This window comes from Sarcophilus harrisii, chromosome 3 (genome assembly GCF_902635505.1).
Source record: "Sarcophilus harrisii chromosome 3, mSarHar1.11, whole genome shotgun sequence".
Classification (NCBI taxonomy): Eukaryota; Metazoa; Chordata; class Mammalia; order Dasyuromorphia; family Dasyuridae; genus Sarcophilus; species Sarcophilus harrisii.
In genome coordinates this window covers 533,862,042-533,877,005 of record NC_045428.1, presented here as the reverse complement: position 1 = coordinate 533,877,005, position 14,964 = coordinate 533,862,042, and the positions used below count along the sequence as shown (strand labels likewise).

General features: G+C 35.2%; 1 protein-coding gene across 1 annotated transcript; it reads right to left on the bottom strand.

Moving 5' to 3' along the window:
- Nucleotides 1–9,698: 9,698 nt before the first annotated feature.
- Nucleotides 9,699–10,652, bottom strand: LOC100929819 (olfactory receptor 52A5-like). Its single transcript, XM_003764779.2, has one exon. The coding sequence runs from the start codon at nucleotides 10,650–10,652 to the stop codon at nucleotides 9,699–9,701; it is 954 nt and encodes a 317-aa protein (XP_003764827.2).
- Nucleotides 10,653–14,964: the final 4,312 nt, after the last annotated feature.

Here is a 14,964-nt window from a genome sequence, read left to right as displayed (position 1 = left end):
ATAATTATAGTATAAGATATCATTCATATATATATATATATATATATATATATATATATATATATAAAAATTATAACCCCTCTACCTTTTGTATACAATTTGAGTTACTGTGGCAGTACACCATTGTCTCCCAGATGCCAATAATATGATTAAGAGTTCCTTTCAACTTTACTATGTTTGGATTATGATGAAAATATGCTTCTTGAGGACCTTAGGCCCCAAACATCTGAATCTTGCTAGAATTCAATCTCTTTCAAGAAGTGTAGAAAAATTTGCTTAGACACATTTAGGGAAGGAAATTCCCAAGCCCATAAGAAAACACCACTGACCAACTGAAATGAAGACCAAACACTCAGACCTGTTGAGTTTCATATCCCAGTGTCAGTAAGCTTTTTCTTGTTTTATGTCCTGGACTCCATTCTAACTCGTAGTCTAGCTTATCATAAGAATATAGGATTTATTGCCAGAAAGAACTGTAGCTCTCAGATAGTACATTCTTTTACACATAAAATGACTGAGTACAAAACACAGGAAATATTCTCAAATCAATCAATCTATTTTCTCCTTACTTGGTCTCTTCAGTTTTCATCTCTTGAACTCTTCTTTATGTTTACAATTTATTTGCAGGTATAATTCTCTGAATGTTCCTCAGGATCTTCGTTCTCTCCCAAAATACAGGTTTTAGACTCAGCATGTCACTTGGTCAAAGGATCAAGTTGACTGGATGGTCAGGTTCACTGTGCTGGAAATGTTATTATAAGACATAATTGTCACTTTCTTCTTAAAGGCCCATGTCTTCATATCAATGATTGGTGCCCATAAAGTTAACTTAAATGAGAAAATGGCAGGAATATCACAGAATGTTTCTGTGAATAAGTCCCAAAGTAAGATTTATATACACACACACACACACACACACACATATATATATATATATATATATATATAATGTTCTTTCTGCAATTAGAAGAGAAGTTTGAAGCAATTCTACCACTTACAGGATGGAAACAATAGAAATCATCAAAGATGACAGTGTACCATTATCCCATGACAGCTATAAGAACTAAACCTGAGTTTTAATTGAGACAAGGTAATTCCAGGTGAAAAATCTCCTCCTAATACAGGCCTGTATCTTATCTACTGCATGTAAAATTAGAGAGGTCTTTGAGCACAGGAAGGTTAATTTACTTCTCTGGCATAAGATAGAGAACATTTGTCTTAAGTAAAACATTAAACCATACTTTTTTTGGTGTCTAGAACAGCTCCTTGATCACTGTACCATGATTCTCCCTAATTTTATCATTTAAAAGGACTGTAGTCCATGCTCTTCTTTTTTAGCAGGCTTCACACTGTGTGACATAAAGCACTGGCCAACAAAAAAGCTTTTACTCTGAATCCTAATCTACTTGAATTATACTTTTGTAGATTTAGGAAAATGGATTAATCTAGTTCATTCTTTTTTTCATGTATACAATGAGAATAAAACCTGTAATACTAACTGTATAGCTAAGCTGCCTGCAAAGAATACCTCAGGCTTTAAAAAAGAAAACAACAACAGCATGTATACGTGTGTATGTGCATATACACATACATCTATAATTATGTGCATTATATATACATATATATACATATATATATATATATATATATATACACATATACACAAAGAGGAACATAACTTTGAATATTTCTCCCTTGAGCCTCATAATAACTCTGTGAGGAGATAGTTGCTATAAATATTTTTGCCATCATATAACAGATGAAGAAACTGATGTTCAGAATGGTTGAGTGAGTAACACAGTATTATTATATACTAGTAAAAGAAAGTTCAAAGCCAACCCTTCCCACACTAACCCATTGTGTCATGTCCTTCATTATATGTCTCCCCCAACTACCTGCCTGAGGACTCAGACCCCATCATTTTGACTTCTATTTCTCTTTTCACTCCATCTCCCAATTCCCTTATCTTGGGATTTGCCAGACAGATACCTGGGTTCAGGATGAAAGTATGCTTATCTCTTTCTCTTGATACCAAGGGCTTTGGGATGAAGGCTCCAATCCTTGGCCCAGCAAGTAAAAGCCTAGCTGGAGAAGAGAGATGGATACCACTCAGATTGTGAACAGTGGGGTCAGAGGTAGATAAAGCTTGGTTCTAAAAGGGATTAAAGTTCAGGAAACTGGACCCAGATCTCTAAAGATAAGCAGCTTTATTGACTCCAAAGAATAAGGAAGACTCAAATAATTCCCAGAAGAAACAACCAAGCATTATGAAATCTCAAGCAACTGGCACCAATCAGGTAAATAGAGTTTTCTCCTCATTGTATTCAGCTGCCACTTATTAAGGATCCTCTAGCACTTTAACCTCATTTTCTGGGAACCTCTATGAGATTGCCCATAACACTATTTTTTTCTGCTTTAAGCTTCTGTCTGTGTCTACCTGAATTCATAGAATCCTGATCTGAGTCCTGAGTGTGTGAAATCCCTCTTTTCAGCATGTATAAAAAGCTCCTAAAATCAGATATGGTCCTGGAGAATTCTGCTATGAAACATTTAGGTTTCCCTTCTCACAGGCTCAGGGAAATCATAAGAACAATATCCCTATTCCTTTTGTTCCTTTCTATTTCTTTGTGTAGACTTGGAGGCAGGGGTTTCTATGCCTAACCTTGCCCTGGAGGACTGAAGAAATTTCAAGAGATAGCCATAAAATAGCAAATGAGGCTGGGTATATCTACAGTGATAATATTTTGCTTAATTTGGGGTAAACTCAAATATGAAGATGGATGATCCCAAGAAAGAAATATGAGTTGATATGGTGCTATAGGTAAGATCCTCATTAACTTAAAATATTCTGATTCCCAAAGATCTATGAAGTTCTCTTCTCTCTATCATCACTCTTCCATACTCATGTCTTTTTAACTTCCTCTTTCAAGTTATATTCATCCCTTTCCTGTGTTCTGCCCCTTATCCTTTTCCATAATTGCCTTCAGGCTTTGCATACTTCTTTCTTCTCTTTCTCTAAGCCTTATTTTTTTTTAATATGCCCACACATATTTATTTGAGTCCTGTACAGTCCTTTGAATAATTTGATTTTTTTTAATTACTCAGAAATCACCCTCACAAGTGAGTATTTCTTTTCCTTCTTTCTCTTCATCCTTCCTGCTCTCTCTTAAATATGGAAATGTTAACTTCTTCCTTCTTGTGATATGAAAAACAAATGAGGCAGTGTAGGCAATTTCCATCACACTAAGCAATTAAGGAGAAATGTTTATATTACTTATTCTATATTAGTAGTACTTTATTCATTTAGAGACAGAGACACTGAGCCATATATGAGGATCACTGCATACCACACAGCTGCAGTTTTAAAATGTAATCTAATGTGTTTTATTTTTATTTATTTTGCTAAATATTTTCCTATTATATTTTATTCTGGTTCCACCCCACCCCACCCTAACCCAGCAAATATGTCAGGAGTATTATCTGCCACTTGCCATGTTCTCTGATCTAGATTTCCTTTTTCTCTGTGTTACTTTCTTACTCACATAGCTAACCAATCTTATCATGACTTTATTTTACTTAATTACTACATTGAATAATCAATTATATAAACACTAAGAAAGTAATCTAAAGTTTCTCTAGTTTTAATAGAGGTAGTCAATGACTTTTTCATCCTATTTTAAAAAGCAGAAAGATTATCTATCTCTGCGTGGGAAATAGAAAATATCTAGTAGCAGAAGGCATGAGATAAGAAGGGGAGAAGGTGAAGAAAAAAAAAAAGGGAAGCTTTTAACAAACGGCCTTTTTTTTCAGAGAAATATGAAGCAAATATGTGCCAAACCTCAGGTTTTCCTGTGTTGCTGTTTTTAGAGCTAATTCTGAGGTCTGGAAATTTTCAATGCTTCCAAAGTGGTATAATCCTGGGAGAAATATAATAACTGCTCTCCTCGTATAAATTCTTATCATTAGCAAGAAAGAACCTCTGGTTCTCTGCAGTCACAAGTGCTTACTTGTTTATTTTTACTTGTTTTGGAACTGTGATCATGTTCCTTACTCCCCTGTGACTGAACACCATAGCTTCTCTTTGTCCTGCAACTGTGACTTTGGTAATTTATTGCCCATAGTTCTATCAGTGCAAGTTATATCCAGTACCATACACACACATACATATGTGCATGTGTGTATATATTATATTAATATAAATCACTGTAATTAATTATTTAATTAAATTTAATTAATTGTAATTAATTTATATATGAAATTTGTTTTTAATAGTCTTCACTTTTATAATTACAGAACAACTGACATTTAAATAATATTTTATACATTGCAAAATATTTTATACATATTATCTCATCTGAAATAGTTCATATGGTTATTATTATTCCTTTCATTTTAGAGTTGAGGACATTGAATTTCAGAGATCTTAGCCCTTTTCAAACATGCCCAAGTGGTAGCCAAGTTTGTACTTGATGATTTCCCCAGTACCTGTTCTAGGGCTCATTTCCTATCTTCAAGATTTTTGTTTTCCTTATAGCTTAGGGTCTTCCAGCCCTTCACTTTGACTTACCTGAAGTTGGTCCAGCAGAAGATTCTTTGGATAAATGAACACTCATTTCCGTGGACCTCTGGGACCCTAAAACCAGTGTCCCAATTTTCCATTGTGTAATGAGAGCCAGTGAATATTGAGTCTGGGTTTGAGATACTAGACATTATGCCTAGATCCTACAGGGAATTCAAGAAATACCCATCTAAGACACTACCAGCCAAGCCTTGAACCTCAAAAATTAAAAGTATGTTTTTGACTCCAGAATCCTACACAGTTTCGGACAATTCCCTGGAGAACCTCCAGAGGACTGTAGCAACTGATGCTGATCAGTCCCTGGCATTTTCTCATGCCTGTGGTGGCCTTCCTTGACATTTATTTACCTTTTTAAATCTTTGGCCTCTCAGGGGGTCTTCAAACTTTTTAAATAGGGGGCCAGTTCACTGTCCCTCAGACTGTTGGAGGGCCGGACTATAGTAAAAACAAAAACTTTTTTTGTGGACCTTTAAATAAAGAAACTTCATAGCCCTGGGTGAGGGGGATAATTGTCTTCAGCTGCCACATGTGGTCTGCGGGCCATAGTTTGAGGACCCCTGCACCTAGATCAAGTCTCTTTTTGCACCACACACTACTCTTCTGTTCTTAGTGGGTAGTTTCTTCCTATTCCCACCAGGATCTCTGAGATATTTGACCCAAAGGCAGAACAAATGGGCTGCCTTGTGGTGTCAGTCATATGATTAGAGTCCTGAATATTGAAAAGCGTGGGAAGAAATTGTGCATGGCATCCTTGATGTAAATCCTGCATTTATGTGTGATGCTGGAAGATTGCACTATAAAACTTTCAGGATCCCACTCCTTTTTAGATACACCTTGAGCACCAAGCCCTGCTCCCTCCTATTTCTTTCTGAACATGGAGGCAGACATCTCACCTTGCTCATAGGTGCTAAAGAAATGTCCACACTAGGCCGTAAGTTGGAAAATGGCTGAATAAGTTATGGTATATGAATGTTATGGAATATTATTGTTCTATAAGAAACCATCAGCAGACTGATTTTATAAAGGTCTGGAGAGACTTACATGGACTGATGCTGAGTGAACTGAGCAGAACCAGATCATTGTACACAGAAACAACAAGATTATATGATGAACAATTGTGATGGACATGGCTCTTTTCAAGAATGAGATGATTCAGGCCAGTTCCAATGATCTTGTGATGATGAAAGTCATCTGTACCCAGAGAGAGGATTATGGGAACTGAGGATGGATTACAACATAGCATTTCATTCTTTTTTGTTGTGGTTTGCTTGAACTTTATTTTTTCTCATTTTTTAATATGATTTTTTTCTTGTGCAGTAAGATAATTATATAAATATGTATGACTATTTTGGATTTACCATATATTTTATCATGTTTATCATATATTTGATTACTTGCCATCTAGGGGAGTGGGTGAGGGGAAGGGGGGGAATTGGAACACAAGGTTTTTCAAGGGTCAATGTTGAAAAAATTATCCTTGCATATATTTCGAAAAAAAAACTTTAATAATAAAAAAATCCCTTAAAAATAGCCAGCATTAATATAGAGCTTCCTGTGTTCTGGGTGCCATATTAAATGCTTTGTAATTAACACATAATGAATATGAGATAATTATCTCCCACAACCCTAGGAGGAAACTGATTGTAACAAAGATAATGTAATATATAGCTTATACAATTAGTAAGTGTCTGAGGTTGGATTTGAACTCAGGCCTGCCTCCATATTCAGCACTCCATCCACTGTGCCTCTACTAACAATAGCTGTAATACCTCTTTTCTCTTTTACCTTTTTCTAAATGAAGTTTGTTTTTGTTTTTGTTTTTTTTGTAAAGCAATGGAAAAAAGAAAAGAATGGTTGAAATTAATTGGGAAATAGCCAAATACATTATGATATATGAATATAATAGAAACAATAATATATAAAAAACAATGAGCAGGATAATTTCAGAAAGGCCTGGAGAAACTTTCATGAATTAATACTAAGTGAAGTGAATAAAACCAAAGGAACATTGTACCCAGCAATAAGATTATGTGATGATCGATTGTGATGGACTTGGTTCTTTTCAACAATGAGATGATTCAGGCCAATTTCTTTAGACTTGTGATGGAGAGAGCCATCTGCATCCAGAAAGAGGACTATGGAGATTGAATATGACTCACAATATCATCTTTTCATCTTTTTTTGTTGTTTGCAAACTTTTTTTCTTTCTCATTTTTCCCCTTTTTATCTTATGCAGCATGAAAAATGTCAAAAATAGACATTCATAAACAAATTCTTGTTTAGGAGAATTATATATATTTAAACCTATATTGGATTACTTGCCATCTGGGGAAGTGGGTGGGGGGAAGAGAGGAAAAAAAAACTGTAACAAGATTTTGGAAGGATGAATGTTGAAAACTATTTGCATGTAATTTGAAAATTAAAAAGCTGTTATTAATATTTTTAAAAAGAAATTTTTAAAAGAAATCTGCTGATGAGGCTGGATCCCTGCTAGATCTGTAAGGATTATATTTCAATGATTTTTGGACAAAAATTCAGTATTTCCAGATCCTTGTTGCTGAATGTTATCAGGAAATGAATGTGACCACAAGTGAGAGCCTATGGAATAAATCTTTGTCCTACTTGCAAAATAGTATACCAGAGATCCAGAAAGTTACTTCTGTTGCCTTTTCCCCCTTCCATTTGAGATGATTTTATCAGTTTAACCCATCCTTTTTTTTTTTAAGATGCCCCATACTTAATGTTTCTCCATAACTGTCTCTATATACTTACCTCTTGTTTTCTTTGCTAAAACTCTGTTATCTTTTGTCCTTCATTCCTTATATGCAAACTTGCTTACATTTCTTTCCTGTGCTTAACTCCATACGATATTTTTATCATTTCTCAGAATTCACCTTCCTAAAGTATGTGATTTCTTTGTTTCACTTCTTTCAACTCTTTCCCTTCTCTACTTCAAAAGAAAAAGGATTTTCTACTATTCCATATAGAAGTAAGAAGTAGGAGAAAACTATGGGGATATTTCCCCATTCCTTTCTGACAATATGTTCACATAGGATCATCAAAAATTGAGTAAGAATTAACTGGAGAAGAAAAGAAGAGATTTCTTTCTCTCATATTTTATAAATTTTCCCCCTACTATTTTCTTTTTTTTTTTCTATGAAACCATCAAACATGAACTCCTCACTTTTAAGTCCTTCTGTCCTGGTAGTACTAAATTACTTCTCAAGTAGAGGCAATGAAAAAGTATCTATAAATAAAAATTGGGTTTCATATTAATTCTCCAAATATAGACAACACTACTTCTTCTGGTCCTGTCACGTATGAAAAACATTGTTTTAAGAATCTGAAATAGTAGCTGGACAGGCATCCTTCTTTAAAGGTAGTAAATTCTTATCCCAAGAAGTATGATAGACCCTCTTTTGAATGGTGACAAGGTAGCCTATAAACTAAATCTCATCTGGAGGAGAGGTAAGCTGGCACTGCTTCAGGAGCATCCAGATACCCAAGAGGTGCTATTCTTGGCTGACATGGGTGAAGCTACCCCAAAGCCAGAGACAGTGACTTAGGCAGCCTGCTCTGGCCAGACCAGTTTTACTCCCAAGCTATCATGCATACAGCCTGCACTGTTGACTTGTGTTTGAAATAATGTGATCTTCATGGTCAGACACTTGACTTCTCACTGAAAACTCATTATCTTTACCTTATCTCATGTCCTTATCTCATCTCTCAATTTGTGTGGATGTCAGATAGGGGAAATGATAGTTATTGAAAAACAATCATATTGATGAAAGGATTTAATTTATATGCATGGTCTCAAAATTAAGGAAATTAGAAAGAGAAAACAAGATATAAATAAATAAAGTTTAATGGATTGTATTAGAATATAATGAGTGATGGGGAAGTATAGTTTTTTTTTTTTCAGCAGAAGCAGAATGCTTGGATATTCTTGATATGTAGAAAGAATTCCAGATTACTTATGGCTTGGACTATAAACTCAGGGATCCCTGACAACATAGAAATTGTATGATTTCCAACTTCACCTGAACTTTTCCTTTTCAGCTATCAATTGTCCTATGTATCAATAAGAAACATGAATAGAGAGAATGAATAAAAATATTGCAGAATAAGAATCAGCAGAAATCAGAAACCAATTGATTGTGGTAGATGAGAAATTGATAATACTGAGGTTTTGAGTTTGAGAAACTGATAGGATGTTAATGCCATTAGCAATTGCAAGGAGGCTGAGAGAATAATAATAGTTAGCATTTTTAAAACTTATAAAGTACTTTACCAACATCTCATTTTATTCAACTCTGAGACTGTAAAGTACAGAGTATAATGACTATAAGGTCAAAATGTTAAAGGAACAGAAGTGAAGCCACAGTGTAGATGACAGACTTGAGAACAAGGATGTGAAAAGCATTAGAGGGAAACATGGATGAAAAATCATAAAGATAATGAAGTAAAAATTCAGAAAGAATAAACCTAGAGTAAAAGTAATTTCCAAGTAGAATTTCATATTGTAAATATTTTGTAAAACTTTACCATTTATTCAACATTCTGGTGGATGTGGTATTTTTTTTAATATGTGAATAATAATCTTAAGGAGCTTATAAATAAGTTGAAGAGACAAAAATAAAATTAATAGTATTATAATGAAGGCCAGCAGATGTTTATTTTTGTAAAATAGACTAGGAAACACTTCAAGAGTCAAGAGATAAAAACAATAATGCATGCAACAGTGGTAAGCAAAATCTTAGAGGAGGTGTGCATCACTAGTTCAAACCTGATAGCTTGATTTGAATGATAAAATTAGCTCAACTAGCATCATCAGTCTGAAGAAGTAAGGTTGGCAAATAGTGTCTCCTTTTCTTGATTTCTCCCTCAATTAGGGAATTTTATTTTCTTCTAGGGGACTCCTCATTTCAATTCCCCTCTCAGTCTTTGTCATCTCTTCCCCTTTGGGTCTAAAAATAAAATTAGCTCAAAATATATTTAGGAATTTTAGTTTTTCAATCCATATTCCTATAAATCTGAGTTTCTTCAGGAAAAGAAGAACCAAAGAAAATTTGTCTATGAGATTAGAAGCCAAAAAAATTCTGAGCAGAGAATGAGGGGCTTATGCTGTACCCTTGGTATGGAATATTTTAATCATTCCCTTACGGATTTGTTTAGTTTTCACCCCATAGACAATGGGATTAAGGAAAGGTGGAACAAGCAAATATAGATTAGAGAGAAGAATGTGGACATAGGGAGCAACATTAAATCCAAACCTATGTATAAATGATGTGAAGAAGGTTAGGATATAGAATTGAAGAAAAACAAAAATATGGGCTGTGCAAGTATTAAATGCCTTGAGGCGGGCTTCCTTCTGTGGTAATTTAAAGACAGCCCGGAAGATCAGGCTATAGGACATAAAGATGAAAATTACATCAAAGCCCAAGACTGAGAACGCCACAAAAAGACCATAGATCTTATTTGCTTTTGTATCTACAGATGCCAGCCTGACCACAGCCATGTGCTCACAGTAGGAATGGGAGATGAATGTAGTTTTGAATATCTTCAGTCTCAACTTGATGAGAAGTGGACACATAATGATGATAATGGCAGCTCGGAAGGTAACAGCCAGAATGATGTTAATGAGAACTTTCTTGGTGAGAATAGATGAATGCCTCAGAGGGTTGCAGATAGCTACGTAACGGTCAAATGCCATAGCCAAGAGGATGCCTGACTCCATGCACTGGAAAGTGTGGGTAAAATACATCTGAATTAAGCAGGAATTAAAATGGATCTCTCTCACATGCAACCAAAAAATGGCTAGCATTTTAGGTGTGATGCAGAAGGTGAGCCCCAGGTCAGTAGCTGCTAGTATAGCCAAGAAAATGTACATAGGCTCATGGAGGCTGCGTTCAGAACGGATAATGATGATAAGAAGGCTATTGCCAATCACTGCTAGTATAAAGGAAATGAAGAATGGAATCCCAATCCAGTGTTGTACTGACTCCAGACCTGGGACTCCAATTAGGGTGAAAGTAGAAGGGCTGAAGAAGGTCTTATTAGTAGATTGCATCATGAGCCAAGGTTGGCCTCCCTCACCAAAACTACCTCACTATCCTAGGGAAGGAGAAAACATCAGGAATTACCTATAGAATAATAGATATATTAGAAGTTTGGCAATTAGTAGAAATTACTGTAGTATATTTAGTCTAGCCAGTTTCCTTTAAACAGAATTGCCTCTAAAGCTCTCTGAAAGTTTGTGATTGTGCAGAATGTTCTTTTTTAATCCTCTCTCTCTCTCTCTCTCTCTCTCTCAATATTAATGACAAAGGATATAAATATAAAATTAAACATCAAGAAATATTCACAGATTAATTTTCCTGTGTATTCTGCAATAACTACTGTATATCTTTTCATTTTTGCATGTGTTTCTGTTTTTTTCAATGGAAATTTAATTCCAAGTCCATTTTTTCATTTCAAATGTCCGTTTCTACAAGCATCAATCAGTCTTTCCTCTAAAAACAATGCTTTGATATTCATAAAATTTCATGAATTTAAAATTTCTCTAGTAATTTGATATTCCTCTGGAAGTTATTCAGTAATTGGATGTTATATAATTCACTAAGTATGTAATTTGTAGTAAAATGTACCATGTAATTTGTTCTATTAAAATATTCTGAGATAAACCAATACCAACAAGTTATATTTTTAACTTTGATAACAACAGTTTAGTGTTTGCAAAACATTTTACAAATATTATCTTATTCTTACAACAGACAAAGTGAGGTGAAGTTACTTTCCCTCTTCTTACCCAAGTGGTAATTGTCTGAAGCTTCAGTTCATCTCAGGGCTTTTCAATTTCAGATCTAGCATTCTTTCCACCTAAGTGCCACCTAGATACCTAAATGCTTGACTTGATGACAAGTCAGATAAAGCTATGAAATAGCCTTATTATTTGTAAAGAGTCAGTTTCCTGAAAACTGCTTCATGAAACTCAGAATCCCAGCCTTATATAATGGAAAATTACAGAAACCAGGAAAGTTGTACATCATGAGCCAAATTCTTGAGAAGCCACAAATGCTTCCTTTACTTGAATATATTTTCTTTCATTGTATACTATTGCTTAAATAAATACCAACATTTGGAAGCAAAAGTCCCATTCTAGTTATTTAAATAATCCATAGAGAGCCCATTTTCCACCTTCAAATTCATCCTGAATTTGGAAGCTATTTCTCTGTGATTCTTTGCATTTTTCTATGCTTTGGAAGCTCTTCCTCTTCAACCCTGAGTTTTGAGCTTCCTGGTTTCCTTTAAAACTCAAGTTAGGCACCATATTAAGCAGAGAGTTTTACTCATTTCACTCTATTTGTCCCTCTCCTATTTTAAGGATAAACTGCACAGGATTTGTATGTATTTTGTATATATTTCACACACACACACATAGGTAGATAGATAGATACATAGATAGAAGATAGATAGATAGATGATAGATGGAAAGATATTTTTAATTAAAGCATCTTGATAACAACTGTGTTCCTATTATCTGTCATGCCAGCAATTACCACACTTCCTCACACATAACAGGCATTTAGTGAATGCTTGTTGGTTTTTTCACTAAAAAAGAATGAGAATAAATGGAACTTTCCTTAAATGATAAGTAGTATATATCTAATACCATCAATAAGCATCATCTATAATGGGAATAAGCTAAAACCCTTCCAAATGAGGAAACTGAGGTGATTAGGAAAACAAGTAGTTAATGGTGGGAGTTGAGTGAACCACACTGACTACTTTCTGACTCAGTTCTGGAATTAGTTCATTTGCCTTTCTGTTCTAATACTAATCTAATCCAATTTTTGTACTGAGAAAGTTCTATTCAAATGGGAGAATTGAGAGAATATTGAATTGTTTTGACCTACCTTATATGGCTAAGAAACTGAATCACTTTTACCCTTAACTAAGAACTGAGGTTATGCTGACTGGAAACTCAGATCCAAAGATTGATGAAACTTTTCTCACAATTGCCCTTCACAGGCAAATTATATGTCTTATCGGAATTCTGACAATATATTGATCAATTAGCTATAGTTTCTATGTTCTTTGTATTATTAACAGACACTGAATTTTGTGAGAAGGTACTATTTATTCTGAATTCAGAGAATTATATATGTTCTCTTTTTCCCTCACAACTTGGAAGGTCCTTAAACTTTCATCCAATTAGACATCATATTACTTAATATTATATTGTTTCCTTTTAATTAATAGGTTAGATAGTAGGGAAAAAAACCCTATCTTTAATGTGAATTATCTCTAAATGAAATCACAAAGATTTTAATCAATTTTCAAGTACTCTAAACCCAAAGGTATACAGTTGTGGGGAAAAGAGGCAATCAGATAGTATGGTATTTTTTCTAGCATTTTTTCTCTTCCAACTCACCTCTATCTATAAACTAGATAAGCAAAACAATGAGAAAGGAGAGACAAATCTGATCCATGGTCTGTTTTATAATTATCTATTTTTGATATATTTATATAATGAACACAACACTTGCCAGTGATCTATAGACACTCACCCAAACCTGAACTGCAGATAAGAGATTGGAGAATGCTGGGCCAGATGTGGGGGAATGGGGAGGGTGGAAGTACAGGAAATGTGACTCAGCTAGCCTGAGATGGGGAGTAGAATTATAACATCTGAATTGATCCCTTGGGAATAATGAGGAAACCAGGAACAGAAAACATCCTAGTGATCCCAAAGGTAGCCTTCTGCTTGGATAACTTAATTATTTGCTTTTCGTAGAATTTGTTTTTGTTCAATATATGGGTAACAAATACAAAAAAAGAGTATTTGTTGAGCACTTACTATGTATCACACACCATTCTGGTCAGTGAAGACATAAGTATGTAAATAAATAAAATTCTGTTTATGATTTCTTTTTTTAACTTTAGTGAAAATTAATGTGTTAAAATAAAGGAAAAATAAGGTCATTTTTGAATATGGTATGGACAGGGATAAGAACTTGCATTTAAAAGAGTAGTTAAGATACTCATGACAACTTTGAATTCTGATTTCCTAATTTGCAAAATGGAAATAATGTGCCCAATTTAGTTAATTATATCTTTCAAAAGATGTGTTGTTGTGCAGAAAAATATTTAAAATTATGAAGAACTATGAAAATGATAACTGAGGATCATAAAGACTAGAAGAAAAAGATAGGGAAGATGTTGTCAAAGGAAAAATGAAAAGAAAGTGCTCATAAAACAAGAACACAAGATTTGCTATCAGAAGCATTGGGTTCATGTTATGACTACTACTAACGGGCTTATGAAACTTTGAACAACTGACTAAGTCTCTCTAGGTTTGGGAGTCAGATTTAAAAGAAGGATAAGCAAGATTTAGGTAGGAAAATAGAATCTACAACAGAAGTTAGTCCAGAAAGAGTGGGAAAAAGTCTCAAGAATTAAATTCCAAAAATAACAATGAAAAATGACTAGAGGCAGGAGGAAAATAGAGAATTATCTGGAGAAAAGGATGTGGATGTACAGGCAACTCCCACCAACAAATTTAAAAATAGAAAAGAAGAGCAGTGAATAAGACATGGTATAGTACTGTGCATGGAGGCAGAACTTGCTAATTCTTGGGCAGCTTCAAATGGCAAGAACCAATAAAGACAATAAAAAAATTTAATTAATCTCATTTCAGAAAACAAAAAAGGAAGATTCACACAGAGATATGGAGACTGCTGAATGAAATGATAGTAACTAAAAACAGAAAAAAAGGGGGGGCGGAGCCAAGATGGCGGAGAAGACACACACGACTTTCTAAGCTCTTCTCTTACCCTCTTTATCAATATTATATGGAGCCTCAAAAATAGTCTTGACTGCTACAATTCGTAAAGATAAGAAGTAGAACAACTCACCGGCCAAAGAAAATGTGCAGTCTCGCCAAAAAAAGGTTGGTTCCGGAGCCAGGGGGGAGATCAGTGCAGACGGAGAGAGAAATTAGGTTCCAAGGAGAACCTCAATCCGAAAGTGAAAGCACAGATCTCAGCACAAGCGGGCAGCCCCAACCCGCAGTACGGGGCTTTTCCTTGGGGCAGTTGTGATCCTACAGGGCAGGAGGACGCAGCCCGGGTTAGCCTCCAATCTGTGCAGTGGGGGCTCGGCTTGGGGCCATAGAGCTTTTCCAGGGCCGATTTGCATCAGGCAGAGACACTGGGGCAGAGTTCTGGGCGGTCTGCGGTCTGCGGTCTGCGGTCTGCCGTCTGCGGTCTGCGGTCTGCGGTCTGCGGTCAGCTGCTAATACTCACAGTCCCACAAGAGGCTCCAGCCTGGGGCAGTGACACTTTCACCCCTTAGTCTCTAGCCGAGGGCAATCGCTAACCCAC